The 21,790-nt window shown below is 40.8% G+C and overlaps 1 protein-coding gene across 4 annotated transcripts in view; it reads right to left on the bottom strand.

The window, feature by feature from the left end:
• The window catches only part of GRIA2 (glutamate ionotropic receptor AMPA type subunit 2), a 93,711-nt gene that overhangs the window by 45,242 nt on the left and 26,679 nt on the right, over positions 1–21,790 (bottom strand). For all 4 annotated transcript variants that reach the window (XR_009962738.1, XM_062608245.1, XM_062608124.1 and 1 more), the window contains exons 3-4: positions 4,742–4,981; positions 1,059–1,255 (exon numbers count right to left, since the gene is read on the bottom strand). Coding sequence is in view for 3 of the 4 variants with exons in the window: in XM_062608245.1 (XP_062464229.1) it covers positions 1,059–1,255; positions 4,742–4,981 (437 nt within the window). In the remaining variant the exon portion in view is untranslated. The remainder of the gene's footprint in view (positions 1–1,058; positions 1,256–4,741; positions 4,982–21,790) is intronic.

Raw genomic sequence — 21,790 nt, 5'->3', positions numbered from 1 at the left:
ATTCAAATCGATCTTGAAAATTAGAGGAACAGTTTATGGATATAAATTCCAAATAAAATAGACAAATACAGTGCATTCCACTTAGGATACTGCTCATGCCCTGAGCCCCTCCAAAATATAACAACCTTCGTAACAAAGACCAAAATAACAAGCCCTTCAAATAAACTTCAAACCAATACACATACACTCTGATGCAGTATTCTTACAGATGCTGCACAGTCTCACATGGTCAAGCTCAAGCCAGCAGGGAGCTACCCTTACAATTTTCCATTGTGCTCTGCATGCACGAAAGAACTGGTAAGATACAGACAGTAAGACCTTCCTAGACACTAGGATTGAAGAGGTGGATTCGAAGGTAATGCAATAATTTGAATCAAAGTACTATGATGCTGTTGTAAAAAAGAGAAAAAGAAAAAAAAAAAGTATTTTGGCAAATAATATACATGTGGGTGGAGAGAAGACATAATTTTCTGTTTTGTCTAAAGCTCAGGTGGCCTTAGCTATGGAAAACAGCAGCCAATTTTGGCTAACACACTTTAAGAGGGAGACAAAAACTACAGTATGAATGACCAAGAGAGCTTAGAAACACGAACTCTAAAGGGAGTTAAATGAAAAACAGAAGCTGTTGATACAGCTTTCACAAGATGGTAAAAAGTATTAGAAGTACAAAACACTTTCTAGGTGTAAGGAGAACTAATCACTAGGCATTATCTAACTATTTATAATGCGCAATATATAATAGTGTATCAACTACATATAGTGTAGTCTATTACATAGGTTCTGAGATAGATTTACTTAATGAGATTTACTTTTTTATAAATAATAATTATGTAAAACCATATGGGAGCATCCAGATGGAATTATCTTGCTTTTGAGCAAAATGAGGGATTATAGGATTTGTATATTCACTTTCTGCCTGATATAGATGTGGTCCTCAATATAAATCTGTCACTTCCAAATGACACATAATAATCACAAAAACATGATCAAGAGAAATGAATTAATTATATTTACTTATATAGCTAACTGCTGTCACTGAGGAACAGAGAATAACAAACCTGATCAACTATGTCGTTGACTTTATCGCGTTCACAGTCCAAAATCACCCGCCTTTCCTTTTTTACCTCTAGATCTTGAAACAGTGAACGGTAAGTTTCATCTTTTCTGTCATTGTTAATATTTCCAACATTGATAGCAGTCACTTGCCATTTCCTTTCAGCAGCAGAATCTAGCACAGCTTGCAATGTTGATAAGCCTAGTGAAGCACAGGAGAAAACAGAAGATATGACTGATAAAGCTTTAGGAATAACAAGCTTATAGAATGTGATTTATGAGATTACTTATTTAAGATTTCCCTGTAACTTGTTCCACCTGTCACACATTGTTAGGTTGCAGAAATGAAGGTATATGTGGGCCAAATCAGTTCCTATTGTATGAAATATCTATTTATATCGCAGCAAGGAATCAGTGTAGATCCTGGTAAATACAACCTTTTAGTTTTGCTTCAACCTTCTTCAGAACGTGATTTTGCCAGTTTCACTGATCCGCTGCTACAGCTGCACATAAAGGGAAAAAGGTCTTCTAGGAGAAAAGTGATCCAATCATGGCAAGAGGATCAGCTGCTCATTACAAAACACTACCGAACTGCTTTTGCTCTCAGTGCTTGAGTAGTATTGTATTTAAACTCAGACCTCACTGAGGTCTATGGCAAAATTCCCATGTTCTGCAGTTCTGTTAATGGAGTTATTATTTCTGTTGCCTACAGTCATATCCCCGATTATGAAAATAGATGTGCTGAGATATATTTCCATACACAGAAGTAGGCTCAATGCTAACACCTACAAGCAGTCTGCAGAATTTTACTTCTGTATTATCCTTCTGGAACATTCCTGCCAGGAAGCTGTAATAATGTCTGTACAGCTGCAACTGCCTACAATATATTGCAAAATCAGTGAAGATTTTACTTGACTCATTTTCTTCTTTAAGGATTAAATAACAGAATACAAAACCATGAAAATAACTGCTGGAAATTAATTTATGCTACACAACAAATACCATTTTAACCATTTCCAGCAGTACAGGAATTAGACTTGTTGTATTTAAATTCCTTCCAGAAAATTCTATGTAATTCTAGAGAACAATCTTAAGGACAGCAGAGGGTATTATTAAGAAAAAATAAAAAAAAAATTAGACTTACTCACAATCAAAAAAACCCACATCAAAAAAGCCCCCCAAACACTGAAATACACTGTTTCAGATCTCATTTAGTAGATTTCAGGTCCTCCAATCTGTCTATATGCTTACTCTAAGTTAAATAGCATCTTAGGCATAAACTGATATGGGCTATTAATGATAATACTATCTATTACAAAGGGTTTCTGTATTTTATTTCTCTGATCTTCCATTTTGCCTAAGGACTGATTTTTCTTGAGGTGTTCTCTGCAGAGCTACCAAATGGCTGCCTGGATTTCTTGCTTTCATACAGGTAGCAGATTTGTCACCCCCACACAGTTTAGTTTACTCTGAGAGCAACACACATTGCAAAAGAATGAAAAACCAACCAAACAAAAGCATTCACAGTGATACTTCTGTGGATGTGGAAGTATGTGGAGAGTGGTTACAGAAGTGGGACTCCACAGAGAAGAAAATACTCAAACAACTTCAGCTGCATTTTTTTAACTGCAGAATACTTGTCTGGGAACCTCATGTACCTGAGCCTCTTTTGCTTAACAAAAGACAAACAATTTGGTGAGCTCTGCAAAGGAGGAATGAACAGAGGCTATCTAAAGTAGCAATTTTGTTACATCTAGAATCCTCCAATAACATCTCTACTTTTTCCAAAACCCACTGTTTAATATTGGCAACACAGAAGACGCAAGGAGGGTAAACGACACTAACCCACATTATTCAAGAGCAACTGAGATATTAAGCTAGTAAGAGCTTGGACATGCATATACTGAATGGCTTCACTTCTTATAGATAGAAATGAGATACAAAATTGCCTGCACTTTAACCAGGCAGTCCCAGACCACAGGGGACTTGCAAAAGTAGCAATACATTCTTCTTTGGAATAAGTCATCAAACTAATTCCCATTACCTTTCACAGCTTCCATAAGGTGTAAGTCTCTTCTCCTTTTTTATCTCATTCCTGGAGGTGGAATCATTTTCAATTATGTATCATTTCTTAAATAATCTGTCACTGTCTCTACCTTGGCATTTACGCAAAAGTGTTTGGAGGAATTGTGGACCCTGCGTATTCAGGGTCTGATGTCAGTGCTGCTGAGTACATACTGCCTGACTCTGCAGGTTAACCTTGTGCAATCAGTGGGAGCACTGAGGAGCAACGATTTACTCAACACAGAGGTAGGAGCTTCATGCCTTGGAGCTTGTTATCACAGGGGTGCCTTGCAACAATTAAAACAAACAAATAAGGAAAAAAGGCATAACCAAAGGGTGACTACAAGTAACAATTTCATGCTGCTATTCCCAGGTTCAGCCAGTGCAGCTTACAAGAAGAACTAGGTGTTTTTCAGTATTTCCTAAATATAAATCACATGCAGGTCATGTAGTGCACACTGCTAGCTGATTGACAGAGTACTGGCTAAGCAAGTAGTTTTACATCTGTCCTTTCTAAAAGGACACTGAATGTTTCTTATACTAATGTAAATCTGAAAAGGATTTGCCAAAGAAATGTGCTTCAGGTTCATCATCCCATGTGACATTACTCTCGGAGGCTACACACCAGTATTTTTCTAACTTTAGTCCTGACAACAGTGATAAACTGTCTTGAGAAAGTCTTTGCAGCTTCTGAACAACATAATGCATAAAACAGCATCAGAATGCAGAGACTCCAACGCTGTCCACTATTCAACGAACCACAGTGTGGTATAACTGTCCTTTAAATCTAGTGGCATCTTACCATTTAATATGCACTTATTTAATATTCAACTCTGACTAATGAAAATGCAGTTGAGCCACAAAATAGTCTTTTAAAAGGCAACAAGAGAAGGTAAGAATAGAAAAAAAATTAGCCAGAATACTAGATGAGCAGAAGCTGAAAACAGAATGACAATAATGGAATTCCAGAAAGGCCAGTTAAAAAGACTCCATACTTCTATATAACACTGCTGCTTCTGAAAATTAATTGATATACCACAGTTTCCAAGTGATTTTTCCCAGTCCATACACTGTTATTGTTACTACAGCCAGAAAGGGACACAGGACTTGAGAAGTCTGTACTGCGGAGTAAATTGCTCACAAGCAGTGGATTTGGGTTTATGAACAACCCCCACCCCTTTTTTATGAAAAGCACTCTCCAAACAAGCAGGGACTGCATCCAAGGTTTTTGCTTGCTTGGTGCCCAGCTATCGATTTTGCACGTATGGAGTGAATCTGTGGTAGCAGATTGCCCTTCATGCTCAGATGTTTACCTTTTTCTCCTTAGAAGATTCTTTAAAAAAAAAAAGAATAAACTTTCCATAAGATCTGTTTTACAACATGTGATTAATCTCACATCACTTATCAGTACATTTGCAATTCTATCCATACATACTTGTAATAATGTCATTCTCATTTAAACAATTTTGTTTCTGTCCCAAAACCTCATTTCTAAGTTTATATTTACATTTACATTTGCTGCAAGTAAATATTCCTTTACTCATTTACTTTTCTAATACTAATTCAGTATTTCAGTGAGATACATCTAGCAAACAGTATGCAGATAAAAAGCACCCCATCTTACCCCTGTCGCTGTCATACAAATACGCAAACTTGGTCCACTGATAGTATTCGATCAAACTAAGAAGAGCTCCCTTGAGGTCAGGTCTCATCTGAATGACAAAGGGATGTGTTCCATCTGTTGGGAAGCTGGGAGTTATGAAGGAGACATGAAGAGTCCCACAGAATGATGTTATGGTATTTACAGACTTCTTGTCGTAGAATCCAAAAATAGCAAAGACTCCTCTTGAAAACTGGGAGCAGACTATGAGGGAGAAAGAAAAACAATTACGTGGGAGAACTTTTTTGAGCTTATTGAAAACTCTATCGCATATATTTATGACAAATAATGAAAATGTCTGATCACATAAATACCAGGAGAAAACAGTAATAATCTATGAAGATTATTATTTTTTAGTATTATTAAAAGTTTCCACTAGAAACAAAACAGCCAAGAAAAAATAAAACAGAGATGAGGTTCACATTCCTAGACAATTAATTCAGAAATAAAACTCACCATGTTATTCTTAAATTCAATTTATATTGTAAGGACGAGTGATGCAAACATCAATCACAGCTGTAATTTTTAAAATGAGTCATTACAACCACATACAGTACTATGGAAATAGAAAATTTTTTTGTCATGTTAAAAATAAATTGGCTCTGAGGTTGAGATTCACTGAGCTTTTTGCAAAATGCCTTAAATAACTTTCCATTTGGGGAAATATAAAGCCAAAACTAGAAGCAAATCTATTGACAGCAGAAAAGTAAGGAGTTGATTTGATTTAAACCCCTTCTGTTTAAAAGCATTATTTTTATTCCTGCTTTGTAGGACTCAGCAAAAGCTGGTCCTTCTAGATGACACTTGCAGTCATGCTGCAGAGAGAATAACCTCAAAGGTGTAAATAAAATGCTGATTATTCACTTTCTATCACTGGAGACAATTCAAGCCAGCCAATGAACACTACGGACCACTGCTGTCTGTGTAAGAGCTAGTTCTCCGCTTATGACACTGCAGGCCATGCTAGCACCTAAGTTCTAAAAGCAGTGTACCTTAAGGAAATGCTCACCTCTGAGTAATTCTCATTTATCACCTATATGCTCTTTGGTTTGCACAGTCACCTTGAACGAGACACATCCTTCTAGAAAATAAATCTAGTCAGCCTCATTGCAATCTGTGCTACACCTGACCTGCTTATAGATAGAAATCACAGTGTAATTGAAGCTAATTTTGCCCTGACATTTAGTGCATTGATCCTTCAATATAATTCACTTAAAAGCAAAAATAAATTCATTTATTTTTAACATGTCTCAGATCTGAATTAATATTAATACAATATTTTCTTTTATAGTTACCTTAAAAAAAAAATCACCACTTCATGCTTATTATTCATTGCTATTCTCTTCATGGCTTTGCCTCTCTATCTTTGCTACCAGTCATCTCCCATACCTTAATTATTTCTATACTCAAAGCATCTAAACAGTATTGGTGAAATTCTGAGTCTGCCAGTTTCAGCAGTTAACACCAGTTAACATTAAGTAGGTTGAAATTTCACCTCAGACAAATGATTAGAAAACCTGATGAGCAATAGCCTTTTGCAAAAGGTGATGCAGGTTTTCCAGAGCTAGCGTACACAATGGTCAGACCTCTTCTGTTCCAACTACAACTCAATACAGAATCATAGAATCATTTAGGTTGGAAAAGACCTTTAAGATCAGCAAGTTCAACCATTAGCCCAGCACTGCCAAGTCCACCACTAAACCAGGTCCCCAGGTGCCGCATTTACACATCTTTTAAATGCCTCCAGGGACAGTGACTCAACCACTTCCCAGGGCTGCCTGCTCCAGTGCTTGACAACACTTTGAGTAGAGAAATGTTTCCTAATATCGACTCTACACCTCCCTTGGCACAGCTTGAGGTTGTTTCCTCTTGTCCCATTACTTGGGAAAAAGAAACTGACACCCACCCCACTATAACCTCCTTCTAGATAGTTAAGAGAGAGTGGTAAGTTCTCCCCTCAGCCTATTTTCTCCAGACTAAACAACCCCAGTTCCCTCAGCCATTCCTCATCAGACTTGTGCTCCAGACCCCTCATCAGTTTCATTGCCCTTTTCTGGACACACTCCAGCACCTCAATGTGTCTCTTCTAGTGAGGGGCCCAGAACTGAACACAGGATTCGACGTGCAGCCTCACCAGTGCCCAGTACAGCCGGATGATCACTGCCCTGGTCCTGCTGGCCACACTATTGCTAATACAAGCCAGGATGCCACTGGCCTTCTTGCCTGCCTGGGCCCAATCTGGCTCATGTTCAGCTGCTATTGAACAACACTCCCAACTCCTGTTCCATCAGGCAGATTTCCAGCCACTCTTCCCCCAGCCTGTACCATTGCATGGGGTTGTTGTGACCAAGGTACAGGATGCAGCACTGACCCTTGCTGAACCTCCTACAGCTGGCCTTTACCCATCAAACCAGCCTGCCCAGATCTCCCTGTAGAACCTTCCTGCCCTCAAGCAGATCAGCACTCCTGCTCAACTTGGTTGTCATCTGCAAACTTACGGGGGATGCACTCGATCCCCTTGTCCCAGTCACTGATAAAGACATTAAACAGAACTGGCCCCAGTACTGAGCCCTGGGGAACACCACTTGTGACCAGCCGCCAGCTGGATTTAACTCCATCCACCATCACTCAGCCAGATTTTTACCCAGTGAACAGTACACCCATCCAAGCCATGAGCAGCCACTTTCTCCAGGAGAATGCTGTGGGAAACGCTGTCAAAGGCTTTACTAAAGTCTAGGTAAGAGAACACCCACAGCCTTTCCCTCACCCACTGCGCAGGTCACCTTGTCAAGGACATAAGGTTAGTCAAGCAGTTCGTGTCTTTCATAAACCCATGCTGACTGAATCTGATCACCTGCTTGTCCTGTCTATGCCTTGTGATATCTTTCAATGTTCCATGACCTTCCTCAGCACCAAGGTCAGGCTGACAGGGCTGTATTTCCTGGGTCCTCCTTCTGCCCATTCTTGTAGATGGGCATCCCATATACTGACCTCCAGCCTGGGACCTCCATGGTTAGCTAGGACTGCTGACAAATGATGGAAACTGCCTAGGTGAGTACTTCCACAGACCCCTCAGAATACCTGGGGGGATCCCAACTGGCCCCACAGCCTTGTGTGCGTGTCTAAGTTGGATATATGCAATCCCCTTTGATTATGAGGGCTTCATTCTGCTTGCTAGCCCTAAAACAACCAGTCTGATTATTAAATACTGAAGCAAAGAAGACATTAAGTACTTCAGCTTGTCCCTCATCCTTTGTCAATGTTTCCCCCTGCATCCAATAAAGCATAAAGATTCTTCTTAGCCCTCCTTTTGTTGTTAATATATTTATAGAATCATTTTTATTGTCTTTTATGGCAGTAGCCAGATTAAGTTCTAGTTGCTAATTCTCTCCCTCCATAACCTGGCGACATCCTTGCAGCCTTCCTGAGTGGCCTGCCCCTTCTTCCAAAGGTCATAAACTCTCCTTTTTTCCTGAGTTCCAGTCAAAGTTCTCTGTTCAGCCAGGCCAATCGTCTCCCCACTGGCTCATCTTCTGGCACATGGGGATGACCTGCTCCTGTGCCCCTAAGATTTCCTTCTTGAAGAATGTCCAGCTTTCCTGGACTCCTTTGCCCTTCAGGACTGCCTCCCAAGGGACTCTGTCAAACAGGCTCCTAAAAGGCCAAAACCCGCCCTCTGCAGGTTTAAGACAGCAGTTCTGTTGATGCCTGACCTTATTTCTCCAAGAAGAGAAAACTATCATTTCATGATCACCGTGCCCAAGACAGCCTCCAGCCATCAGATCACCCACAAGTCCTTCTCTGTTCACAAACAGCAGGTCCAGTGGGGCACCTTCCCTAGTCAGCTCACCCACCAGCTGTATCAGAAAATATCTTCCACATATGCCACAAACCTCCTAAACTGTTTTCTCTCTGCTGTACTGGATTCCCAGCAAACCTCTCAGAATCTGAAGTCCACAATGAAAACAAGGGTAGCAATTGTGAGATGTCTTACAGCTGCTTATAGAATATTTTGTCTGCCTCTTCATCCTGGTTGGGCAGTCTGTAACAGACTCCCACCATGGTATCAGTCTTTTTGGCCTTCCCCCAAATCTTACCCATAAACACTCAACCCTATCCTCATGATCATCAATTTTTAGATAACCTAAGTGCTTTCTAAAAGGCAGGGCTGCCCCACCACCTCTCCTACCTAGCCGGTATCTTCCAAAGCGTTTACAGCCATTCATTGCAGCACTCCAGTCGTGCAAGTCACCCCACCACGTTTCTATGATGGCAACTATATTAAAGTTTTCCTGCTGTGCAATAGCTTCCAGCTCCTCCTGTTTGTTGCCCATGCTATGTGCACCGGAGTAAACGCACTTCAGCTGGGCCACTGATCCCAGTGCTTTTTGGGGGAGGGGAAGCCCCAATTCCTACGTGACCATTTTCAGGTGCTTCCATGGTTTCTAAGACATCAACCTTTGCATCTTTGCTGCTGCATGGATCTTCAATCCCTACTTCCACTGAGGCAACAGACTCACAAACACACCACCCTCTAAACATTGGCATGTCACCCCCAAGCTTGCCTTGAGTGAGCCTCAATTTGTTCCTTTCTCCTTCAACTCTAGTTTAAAGCTCTTTCAATGAGCTCTGCTAACTCCTGTACAAAGATCGTTTCCCCCCTTTAAGACAGGTGCACCCTGTTGCCAGCAAGCCTGATGTCATGTAAATTGACCCATGATCAAAACTCAAAAAATTCTGCTGGTGATACCAGGCTCAGAGGTAGGGATTGCTCTGCTGGCTCTTCCCATTTCTTCCTGGAGCACCTCCCGTATGAAGATAAGCTGAGAAAGTTGGGGCTGTTCAGCCTGGAAAAGAGAAGGCTGCATGGAGACCTCATAGCAGCCTTCCAGTATCTGAAGGGGGCCTATAGGGATGCTGGGAGCAGACTCATCACTAGGGACTGTAGTGATAGGACAAGGGGGAACAGGTTAAAACTTAAACAGGGACAGTTTAGATTGGATATAAGGAGGAAGTTCTTTACTGTGAGGGGGGTGAGGCACTGGAATGGGTTGCCCAAGGAAGCTGTGAATGCTCCATCTCTGGCAGTGTTCAAGGCCAGGTTGGACAGAGCCTTGGGTGATATGGTTTAGTGTGAGGTGTCCCTGTCCACAGCAAGGGGGTTGGAACCAGATGATCTTGAGGTCCTTTCCAACCCTAACTATTCTATGATTCCCTGCAACTGGAAGGATAGAGAAGAACACTACTTGTGCTCCTGATCCCCTAAGCCGTGATCCCAAGGCTCTGAAGTATCTCTTGATTGCCCTTGGACTTCCTGTTGTTTCCATTGCTGCCCACCTGAAAAATCAGTAACGGGCAATAATCACTGTCATAATCAGGGTCATACTGGGCTAGGAAGCTTCCTCTTCACATGTTTAACCTGGGCCACAGAGAGGCAGCAGACTTCCCTAAGACGTGGGTCCAGCCTGTGTATTATTCAGCCTTCTGTTTCTTCCAAAAGGGAGTCTCCTACAACAATGACCTATCCTTATTTTTCTTCATGGAAGCAGTTTTGATACAGGGTACAGGCCAACTTAACCTTGGTGACACCTTCATGCTAGGTGAACCGCTGTCTTTGTTACTGTCTGGTTCCACATGTGGAGTCACATAGCTATTTTGCAAGGGCACCTGGGTAGGAGGGGCAGTCACAGAGGGGATGCGCCTGCTGCACCAGGCAGGAAGACACTGCCATTGTCCCCTATCCCTTCAGTCACTGCATTTAGCCAAGGCAGAGAAGGGACAGGGAATCCTCTGTACCATGTGTCCTATCTGCCTGTTGGGCCTGTCTCAGAGAAGGCAGGGTGCAGTTCCAGTAGTCTCTGTCTCTCTCTCACATTCCCTGTTACTCCTCACCCTACTCCCCTCCTCCTGGAGCTCTGTCACCAAGTGGAGGAGTTCCTCCACCTGGGCATGCCTCCCACAGGAGCACTCACTGCTGTCCCCTGACACTGGCACAAGAGCAGGGGTCACCCCACAGCCGGATACCAGGGCGGCAGCAGATTCCCACCAGAGCTCTGTCTGAGCAGTCGTGTCCACCATGGTGGGTGCAGAGCTCAGAGAGGCCACAGCTTTCTGCCAGGTGGACACCACTGCTCCCTGGTCAAGCTGCCAGGGTTTCAACGCACTTCCTGCACACCCTTCTGTGCAAACTACAACCCAAACTGTCACACCATGCCCTTACCGACAACACCATGCCTGGTTTGATAGTGATCCATATGGGCTTCCTTTATAGAAAGAGCTTGGCTGCCTTCACTCCTGGTCCCGCCAGGTCCTGTCTGCCACTGTGGCACAAGCTGCAGTCTCCTGACGGCTCTCTCAGCCCCCCTCCATGCACGGTGCTGTACACTCGGCTGTATAACACTGCTCAGGTTGAACAAAGGTTTCTGAAAAGGCTATGAATTTATGAAGAGCTCAGAACTCCTTGTTATGTTCCTAATGACTATGTTCTCACTGAGACAAAACCAACCCACCACCTCCCCACCGCTCATGAACAATTGTTTCCCACCTAAAGCAAAGGCTTTCTGAACTTGCTACAATAAAGGTGCTGGTGTCTCATAATTCACCTTCAAAAATGCATATTAAAATAAAGCACCAGTTTACATTTGGATCCCTGGGCAAGAATTCTGCAGAAGACTGTTACTGGCATACTACTGTGATCTTCTGCATTAAACCATTTTAATGCTGCATATAAGGTGACAGACAACAACAGTGTCATTCAAGGAGCACTGACAAATAAACAAGGTCTGTGCCAGTACTGCCAACACCTAGGATGCTATCGCATCTCCTGTCACACTTACTGCTTTTCCTCCATCACCAGTCAGTGATTATAGGCATAGATGAAATAACACTGCCTACAACAGCAAAAAACCAGGGCAAGCTGCCTGCACCAGAAAATTTGAAAACCCTAGGTGGTGCCTCCCCAGAAGCACCAATGCCACCCTTAGCAGAGAAAAACCTGGGTCTTTGGAGCACTGTACTCCAGTTTGTCCCAGTTCCTCCCCAATCCTTTCCTCCCATTCCTGATACTGTAAAGATCTGGCCCTGCCAGGCTGCAGCTCGTTATCTTTGGGGCAATGAAGCTGAATCTGCCCATGCTGTTGGGAAGTTTTAGTTAAGGCTCTGTCCTCAACTCCTGAGCTCAAGTAACTAAACAGATCTCACCTTCCATTTAAACAACAACATTACACTTGGAAAAATTTAAAAAAAAAACACAAAAAATCATCACAATTATTTATGAGGACAAATAAAAAGAGCCCAGATTCCATATACTAGGCTTCAAACACGCACTGGAATTATATTAAAGGTGTGCATATACTGGGTCTCCCTGGAATAGCATTCGCTTCCCACAAAGCAGCCCATACGGTGCCGTGTCTTGGATCTGTAGCATTGTTAATACACCAGTGTTTTAGCTATTGTCGAGAAGTACTTACAAGCATCAACGCTTTCTCTTTTTCCCTCTGCAGATTCAAGTGACTAGGCTGGAGATAAGCATGAAGTCAGGAGAGGACACAAGGTGACCAGCTGACCCAAACTAGTCAAAGGGATATTCCATGCCATGTAACATCATGATCAGCCATAAAACTGTGGTAGAGGATGAAGAGAGTAGGGGGCTCTGACCTACAAGGTGACTGTCACTTGGAGACTGGCTCGGCCTTGGTCTGCTTTTGGGAAAGGGTGAGTGATTGCCTTTGCATCACTTGTTTTTTCTCTTTCCTTCACTTATTAAACCATCTTGACCTTGACCCACAAGTTTTCTCACTTTTGCTCTTCCTGTCCTCTCACATGTCCACTGGGGGCAGGAAAGAGTGAATGATCAGCTGTGCAAGTGCTTGGCTGCTGGCTGGGGTCAACCCATGACAGGGATATGTTATTACCCCTTCCACCCACAAGATGTACCTGTTAACACCCCTGGCCTGTGCTTGAACAGGTGAAGGGGTTCTGTACTCTTTTAGTGATACAAACATGCATCCAGTCCACTCTCTGAAGAGAACTGCTGTTCTTTCAAACTGAATCTCCTCCCTGAGGCTCACCACCTCCCTTCACTAGTTACAGACTACCCAACGATCAAACACAGTTCTTTTGGATTAACACAGCAAATGCCTCACCATTTAATAATCTTTACACCTGGTAAATTATCAGTCCTTACATGCATGTGTCTTCTTCTGGGGAAGGTGAGTAAATATCCAGTTTTGACATCTCCCGCACAAAGCGAGAGACAAGTAAAAAGCACCACCTCTAGCTGGGTGAGTCAAGTCACTGTTGCTCTAGCTACTTAGAAAGGCTTCAACTAAAAAGCTGACTTCTACACACATGTGTACACAATCCCAACAAATAATATGATAAAAGCAAAAACATTTTATATTTTTAAATTATTAGGAAACCTGCCTCACAAATTCTTATTTAATTCACCCAGGGCTCTCTGGGTGCAAGATAAATGTTAGCAAGCATCAAGCTGTGTGGGTCAGCCAGGAAATCAGGTAAAACCAATTTTAATCCAGGTAAAAATAAATATTCATCAACATTAGTCAGTGTTACAGTTGCACACTGACAAACCTCAGAGCTTTTGTGTGTGAAATTCCTCTAAAGGTAAATGGGAGGGCACCTATGCTGTGTAATAAAAGCTTGCTAAAAATAAGTAATGATGTTGTCTCAAGACAAATGCTTTCAATTGTTTTGGGGCATTTAGTCTCTCAGGAAAAGAAGGGGAAAAAAGGGATGGTATTTCCAAATATATAATGATGAGCCAGTGGATAATGCAGAAAGTGTAATTGGTTTTGGCGGCATTCCCACCTTAGACTAAGTCTACAGTCATGTTGCTATTGCTGGGAGACATGAGTTTTATAATGGTGAATCACAAGCTGTTCACAGTTATGAGATTTAAAAAAATTGCGATGATTAGGATTCATAAGCCATTGAAACATGAAAGATCTATTTTATTAAAGACATTAGAAGCAACTGCCACAATTCATTTCTTTCAAGTTCTCCTGTATGAATCGGTTCTCTTTGGATTTATGTTGTCCTTTCCAGAAATAGTCAATGGCCTACTTAGCAACAAGAGGGCAAGAATATAGTAAGCTCATTCTGTGATCACTTTTCTAGAGAGACTTGCCTAGAACAACAAGTAACTGGGAATTCCAAGAAACAGGACAAATAAAGATACCTAAGACACAACAATTTCTAGGCGGCTTTGTTACAGGCAAGAACTGTATCTGACTTCTCATAATACAGTCAGGCAAAAACCTAGTTTGCCCTTGTTTTCCAGAATACTGAAATGTTCTGTCCTAGTCATGTCCTAGAAGTCATCTCCTGGAAGACATGTCCTAGTCTTTTCTTTCAAAAGCTAGGGCACAGATTTTTCAATAGTAATATTAAGTTTAAGCCTACAATGACAAATAGGTGCCTTGTCAAAGGAGGGCCAAAAACTACTTGCTCAATTATTAACTCTTCAATTGTTAAACTACATCTATTTCTTCTTAGACCTCCTTTTTAGATGCATTTCAATACAAATCATGGAATCATGGAACAATTTGGGTTGGAAGAGACCACAAAGATCACCTAGTTCCACCCAGCCTGCCAAGTCCCTGCCGCAAGGACAGGGACACCTTACACTAGACCAGGTTGCTCAAAGCCCCATCCAAGTTGGCCTTGAATACTTCCAGGGATAGGGCAGCCACAGCTTCTCTGGGCTACTGGTTCCACTGTCTCACCACCCTCACAGTAAACAACTTCTTTATATCTAATCTAAATCTGCCCTCTTGCAGTTTAAAGCCATTTCCCCTTGTTCTATCACTCCTAGCCTTTGTAAAAAGTCCCTCTCCAGGTTTCTTGCAGGACCTGTTTATGTACTGAAAACTGCTCTAAGGTCTCCCCAGAGCCTTCTCTTCTCCAGGCTGAACAAGCCCAGCTCTCTCAGCCTGTCTTTGTAAGAGAGGTGTTCCAGCCCTCTGATGATCTTCATGGTCCTTTGGACTCGCTTGAGCAGGTTCATGTCCTTCTTGTGTTGGGGGCTCCAGAACTGAACCCACTACTCCAGGTGGGGTCTCACAAAAGCAGAGTAGAAGGGGAGAATCACCTCCCTCAACCTGTTGGACACGCTTCTTCTGATGTAGCCAAAGATACGGTTGGCTTTCTGGGCTCAAGTGCACACTGATGGCTCATGTTGAGCTTCTCGTCAGCCAACACCCCCAAGTCCTTCTCCTCAGGGCTGTTCTCAATCCAGTCCCTGCCCAGCCTGTAGTTGTGCTTGGGATTGGCCCGACCCTGGTGCAGGATCTTGCACTTGGCCTTGTTGAACTTCATGAGGTTCTCATGGGCCTACACCTCAATCCTGGCAAGGTCTCCTTGAACAGCATCCGCTCCCTCCAGTGTGGCGACCACATCACACAGCCTGGTGCCCTCAGCAAACTCGCTGAGTGCACTCAGTCCCACTGTCCATGTCACAAACAAACAATGCTGGCCCCAATACTGACCCCTGCGGGGACACCACTCATCACTGGTCTATGCTTGGACATTGAGCCATTGACTGCAACTCTTTAATTGCGACCATCCAGACAACTCCTTATCCACTGAGTGGTACATCTGCCAAACCCATGCCTCTCCAATTTAGAGACAAGGATGTCATGCTGATGCTTAGAAACTATTTCCAATCAAGTCTTCCTAAGCCAAGACTTCTTTTCTAAAGTGAGAGTAATCAACCTAGTCATTGTTTACAATCAGGGACAATTAAACTGGAAAAAGAACATTACTGAGATGGTCATTAAACTTACTGAAACAAACATCCAATAGTACTTGCATATAAGTCAGCTCCCCAAAAGTGTTATGACTCTATTTTTTTCCAAGTATTTCTATTTTGCTATTTACATGAGAATTTTGGTACTTGGTTTCTGTCCAAAGATGAAAATTTAAAATGACTGAGAGAGTTCTTGCCATTCAGTGCTCCGATTTTAAATGCTGTGTAGTAATTATGTGGCTGTGTTATTTTATTATACTAACTTGGTTTACTGGAGTGCTAACAAAACTGCTTTAATATTAGCACAAGAAAATAAGTCTTCAGTGCATATAATTTAATCACACCAAATAGAATAATCATTCTCTTACTTCTAAGAGAAAGAAAATACAGCACAAGTGTAAAGAAAGAGTCAAGCACTGCCTCTGCAAAAGGGGACCAGAACACAAAGGAAATGCTCACTGGTCTGAATGGTTGACAGATGAATCGGAAGTAGCTAGGAACAACAAGCAGAAACCAATGCCCAGTTGGCAGTTTCAGCTTCTGAAAGGCAACATTAAGAACAAGCAGACAATAGAAAAGAACCACAAAATAGACAGAACAAAAGTAGTAAAAATTAAGCATGAACCACAGCTGCCACAAAATTCACGTATGATTGAAACTGGATCAGAAAATCATTATGAAAACAAAAACCAATATGGATTGCTTCCAAAGCCATTAAGAAAATTGCAGCCTAGCAGAAGCATCCTGTATCACTTTTTTTTTTTTTTTTTTTACAGGCTAAAGCATTTTTTTAAGTAATGTTATATGTATTCTGCATGGTCTGTTTTACCCATTCAGATTATACTATTAGCTCATAGATGTTAGGAATAAACTTCTGTTCAGGAACATTGAGTAAGACATAGGGAATCATGCAAGTCCATCCAAACTCACTTAGAAACATGAAGGAGTATGTCTTTAAACAGCACGACTTGCAGTATCGATACTTTTTCTAGGATGATGGTAGGCTAACTAAAATTGGGAGGAAAAAAAACCAAAACAGTTCCCCAGGGCTCAAAGAAGAACATAAGTGAAAGATAAGGCACTGGACCACAGCTTCATGCTAAGATTCAATAAAACAAGGGCAGAGAAACCAAATAAAGGCTGGCATTTTAAAATCCCAAGATATCCTTCACTAAAGCCAAGAGGCAAATTGAATGCCAATTAAAACATCAATGGCAATCAGAACTAAAAATATGCTGTACTTCTGGATAACAAAACCATGAATGACACAAGTCCTTCCTTTTTGTCTCTTTTTGCAGTTTTTAATTCCAGTGCCAAAAAAGGGTGAGTGTGTGTTTATCTTATTTTGAGCATTTAAGAAAATCTGCATGCCTGGAATTACAGCCATTCAATACTGATCTAGACTTTATTTTCCTCTTTGCTGATCGTGCATATATATGTATCTATCTCATGGTGATAAAAAACAGACCTCACTGGGAAAATTAAGCATCAAATATTGGGCTCACACACACAGAGTGAAGCAGACCTCATTAATACTTCTGTGATGAGTTCTTCACCTAGACATTCAGCATTAAAGCACAAAACACAACAGAGCAAAGCCAGGCAGTTAAACCTGTAACAAAAAGGGGGCCTCAGTTTTGCACAGCGACAACTAAAGAAATTCTCACAAGGGAAGAAAGGAAAATTTAAATCCTGAGACTGGAATGTCTTTAGAGGACAATTATGGTGGTACAAAGAATATTTTCCACCTTTTCTGGCAGAAATGCAGACTTCAGTTATTGCTACAACCTGAAATGTTTGTTCAGAGATTGCGTGACCAAATGGAACGATCCACACCACGTTATTAGCAAAAGTGGTTTTGATCATTGTGCAAAATTAGAGTCAAACCTGGGTTGCTGCAGTATGAAACAAGCTCAAATACCAGAAGAGAGGCAGATTAATCTGTTTCAACCAGTCAATCATACTTCACACTGAGGAAAGACTTTGTGCTTAAAATATCAGATATTTTAAGCAAGTACAAAAAAGTCTTCAAAAATTTAGGGGCCATCTGTTAAGGAAGTACATGATGATATGGCACAGCTTCTGTATATGCTAATGCTGCAATAATGAAGGTGGTAAATAAACATCATGTTCAGGCTGAAACAACAGGTCAGAAAAAGAAGTCTGTTTCAATGACAGTTGCATTCAATTACATATTGCTTGGCTGTTACTGTAAGCATCTGAAAATCTTCATTGCTACAATTATCATGATGCAAAAGAAATCACTGCAAACACCACCCAAAGAATCACATCAGAACAATTACGCTTTTATGAGTAAAGTGAGATTTTTGTAATTAAAATGCAATGCAATTCTGGAGGAAAAATAAATAATAATAAAAAAGCTTATATTCCACATAATTCTTATGCGGCTCTTCCCAGAACTGTTAGGATCCTAGTGTATTTGCCTAAATCCCTATTATTGCCAACTGAAGGAGATACAATGCTGTGGTGAGCAGGCAACTCTGTTAAATAACAGAAATAAAACTTCATCTTGTGCTCAAAAACCTTTTGTCTCCAAAATCTTTTTCAAGAAGCTTCTCTCCCCTACCTCCCTTTTTTCTCTCCTCCCACTACCCTAAATGAAAACTATGCTATTTCCATTTAATTGCATAAAATGTAGCTCACTTATTTCCTTCAAATCTAAAAACTCACCCTGAAAACTTTCCTGTCTGCCTGACTGTGTTTGTACTTTCCCCAACAATTACAGCCTTTCAGTAACACAAAATTATGAGTGCCCAACAAAATATTACCTCCTCGATGTAAGAAGCAGGTAATTAAATCTAAGAAGAGACTACTGGCTTTGCAAAGCCATGTGGCAAGTCAGAGAAGATTTCAGGGCAAGGTTCTTAGTATGCGCAATCAGCATCATTCCACTTAATTTAAGAGTGCAGATGCAATTTATTGCAACTAAAAACGTGGTTCTCCATTTTTATCATGACCGTTTTCACAAACTTTTCAAAGCCGAGATGTTGTATACAACAGAATGTTCATCATCTCCTCTTCCCCTTTATCAGCATTGCTGAAAGCATCCCTTTTCTACATTTTATTAAATTGATCATCTTCCAGATCCCAAGAAAATGTCATCATGTAAAAATTGTGTATTTTAAAACTTGTAACAGGATTTGGAAAGAGACAAACTTAACTTGGCAGGTACAACTACGTTGGGTTTTTTTAAATATCAGATTAGAATCCAGTTTATGAAACTTCTTTTTCTTCTTGCGAGCTGGAAGGGGCAGCAATCACTCCTGAACAGATTGTGTAACATTGCCTGAGAACACCTTACACCATCTAAAAGGAAACACACTTTCAACACTGGGTTTCTCCGTTAGGATAAGGATAGCTGTGAGAAAAGACTCTGAGGCTGACTCGTAAAAATACTAAAAAAAAATTTTGGAATAAATCTCAAGGAAACTAGTGTAAGGAATAAGGAGGATTTCCTGAGGCACAGAAGGTAGAGCAGAAAATATGTAAGTGATCTGTTACTCTCAGAAGACTTCAAACTACTTTTTAAAATGAACAAACTGTTATTTTCCAATTGGTCATTTGTGACCTGCCATACACATTATTCTGAGAAAGTCAGATGCTTAGTCCTAGACATTTATTGCTTACATATCTCTCTCTGAAATGATGCAACTGGGAGTCTACTTCATTCACCCGACAGAGTCCAGCCTACACCTTGCGCCTTCAGCACAGCTAGCACTATAGCGTGCCACTGTTGTGTGGCAACCTGCCACATGTACCCTAAGGTCTGAGTCCCTCCAGATGGCTGAACCTGATATTAAAATATGTTCTCTAACTAAAATTTTGTCATAAACATATCTCTGCAGAGAGGAATATCTCACACAAACTAATGATTCAATGTAACAATAAGCAAGACAAGAGACCTCAATTTCCTGCACTGTCTTGGGTCTAACAGCTTCTACCACTTGTAGGAAAAATGATGGGTCTCTTCCACCTGTATTAACCTCCACCCAGCATTGCCCCATCCTAAACCACTGACCCACAGAAAGGGTAGCTTATACTTACATGTGATATTTTTGATGGCTCTTTATGCTGCACTTCCAGACATAATCTGATTTCCTGTAAAGTCTTGCTGATTTATGACATTCATTGGGATATTGAGCTGTTAACCTAACTGCCAGGCTCTAGATGTGCTTATAAATAGTCCAATACTCACATCACACACCTTCCTATCTGCATGCCCTGTTTTTTCAATAACTGTAGAAATATCAGAAACATTTTTTATTTGCAAAGTATTCAAATACCATGCAATAAACATTAGTAATACAAATCAGAAAAGCAGTAAAAGCCTCTTAATTAGGACACCCTAGTGAACAGCTTATTGTCCTGATTATATGACTTCTTTTAATTAAGAGAAGTTATTCAAAAAATAAAACAGCATGGAAAGCTTTAGAATGATAAAGTAAAATGAGTACTCATCGCAAGCATAGGAAGAAAACTGGTATTCTGTCTCCTTCATTAGCTCCTTTAATCTTTAACAGCTTGATACATTTCAAAATGCATTAAAAATTTCTAATATTTTACCTCCTGTTTAGGAAAATTCAGTTTAGTACTGGTGGAATACATTTCTGTTAACTGAAACTTACAAAGATGTGACGAAGCACATCATTACCAGTTACTTCAACAAAGCAACAACTCACCCTTCAAAATGGAAAATATTAAAAGATATGCTTCACTGTGAATGAAATTACAGCTCCAGATTATTTCCTTCCAGGTGCATATCGCACAGGAGCAGGGCTAATTAGCTCAGATGACATTTTACAGTGCTTAACTCAGGTAATACAGGCAAAATTTAGAGGTCAATTTCAGCACCTACATTGTACTGCATGCTACGTATAGACATGCACACACATTACATCACATAAAACCAAAACCATTTATACAGGAAACCCGTCCAACATGTAAAACCAGTGAGAAAACATGTTCCCACTCAGCATCATCATAACGCCTGTTGGTCAGTTTCCAGGCCTTGAAGTCCTCTACAGCAAACCTCCTGTTATATTATTCATAGAGTCATAGAATCAAGTAGGTTGGAAAAGACCTTTAAAATCATCAAGAATAATCTCATGTATGCACTCTGGCTGTACAGAAGTTTTGCAGACGTTTACAGGATTAATAGATTGGGGTTTATAAAATAGGCCACTTACCCACCCTATCTGCTGCTTCTGTGGTGCGCCCAAGTCATCACAAATAAAACCACAAACAAACCCAACCCCCTCAAATGCCACCCCAAACAAGCAAACAAATAATAATAAAAAAAAAAAAGAAAACCCAGACATTGCATGGCCTTAAAATTTCAAACCATACCTTTCCTTTCCGAACAAAGTAGATCTCAATGTCAGGGTACTGTCCGCACTGCATGTAAAAGCAGTTACCTCACTTTTGGAAAATCAGCTTTTTCACCATAAGGATTTGTTTTTATACTTTAAAACTTTATCATAATTTGAGGTAAACAATCAGTAAAATATTTACCAACACTATTTATTAAATACTATGTAGTAAATTTGCTTTACTAAAGCAAATAAAGCTTTGCAATTCCCCTTGTGAACAGTCACCCAAAATTGACCCTGTTTATTAGGAGCTTCTAGGCACAGATTTAGTCAAAACAGTGATCTCTTCCAGGCTCACTTACAGCAAGGAAATGAAAATCCACTTCTGTGTATCAAATATCAGAAAAAAAGTAGTGCTTCTAGAGAAGTGCAGGTTTGCAGAGATGCATCAACTTATAGCAGGCGACGACAAATAAGCCTCCTGGAAACAGATTACTGCCATTTAAAAAGAAAAAAAACAACCAACCAACCAAAAAAACAACCACAAAACAAAATTAAACAAATAAACCAACCAAAAAAGCCCCACCCAAAACCAAATGACAAAACCACCTGCACTGTACATGAAAAAAAATATCCATTTACCCATACTAACATCTTGCACAGTCCTACCATTAATGTCTGGTTCGGCATTCTGCTTGAAGTCCTAATTGACTGAAATTATCCTAAATGCATCACTCCCAAAGAAATGAGTGAATTACCTCTTCTCTCATGTTATTTAAAAAACTCACGACTTTCAGATAAGTGTCATGATTTGGGTGCCTGTTCCATGAAGTGAACGTCAGGCACTGGCACAATACAGTAAATCATGCTGCAGATCTTGCAGACTGATCTGCCATACTTATAAGTGACTATTTA

This window comes from Pezoporus occidentalis, unplaced genomic scaffold (assembly GCF_034315485.1).
Source record: "Pezoporus occidentalis ecotype Australia unplaced genomic scaffold, CSIRO_AGI_Poc_V1 ctg1, whole genome shotgun sequence".
Classification (NCBI taxonomy): Eukaryota; Metazoa; Chordata; class Aves; order Psittaciformes; family Psittacidae; genus Pezoporus; species Pezoporus occidentalis.
Note: the sequence above shows the minus strand (reverse complement) of the source record. Positions and strands in the feature narration are given on the sequence as shown.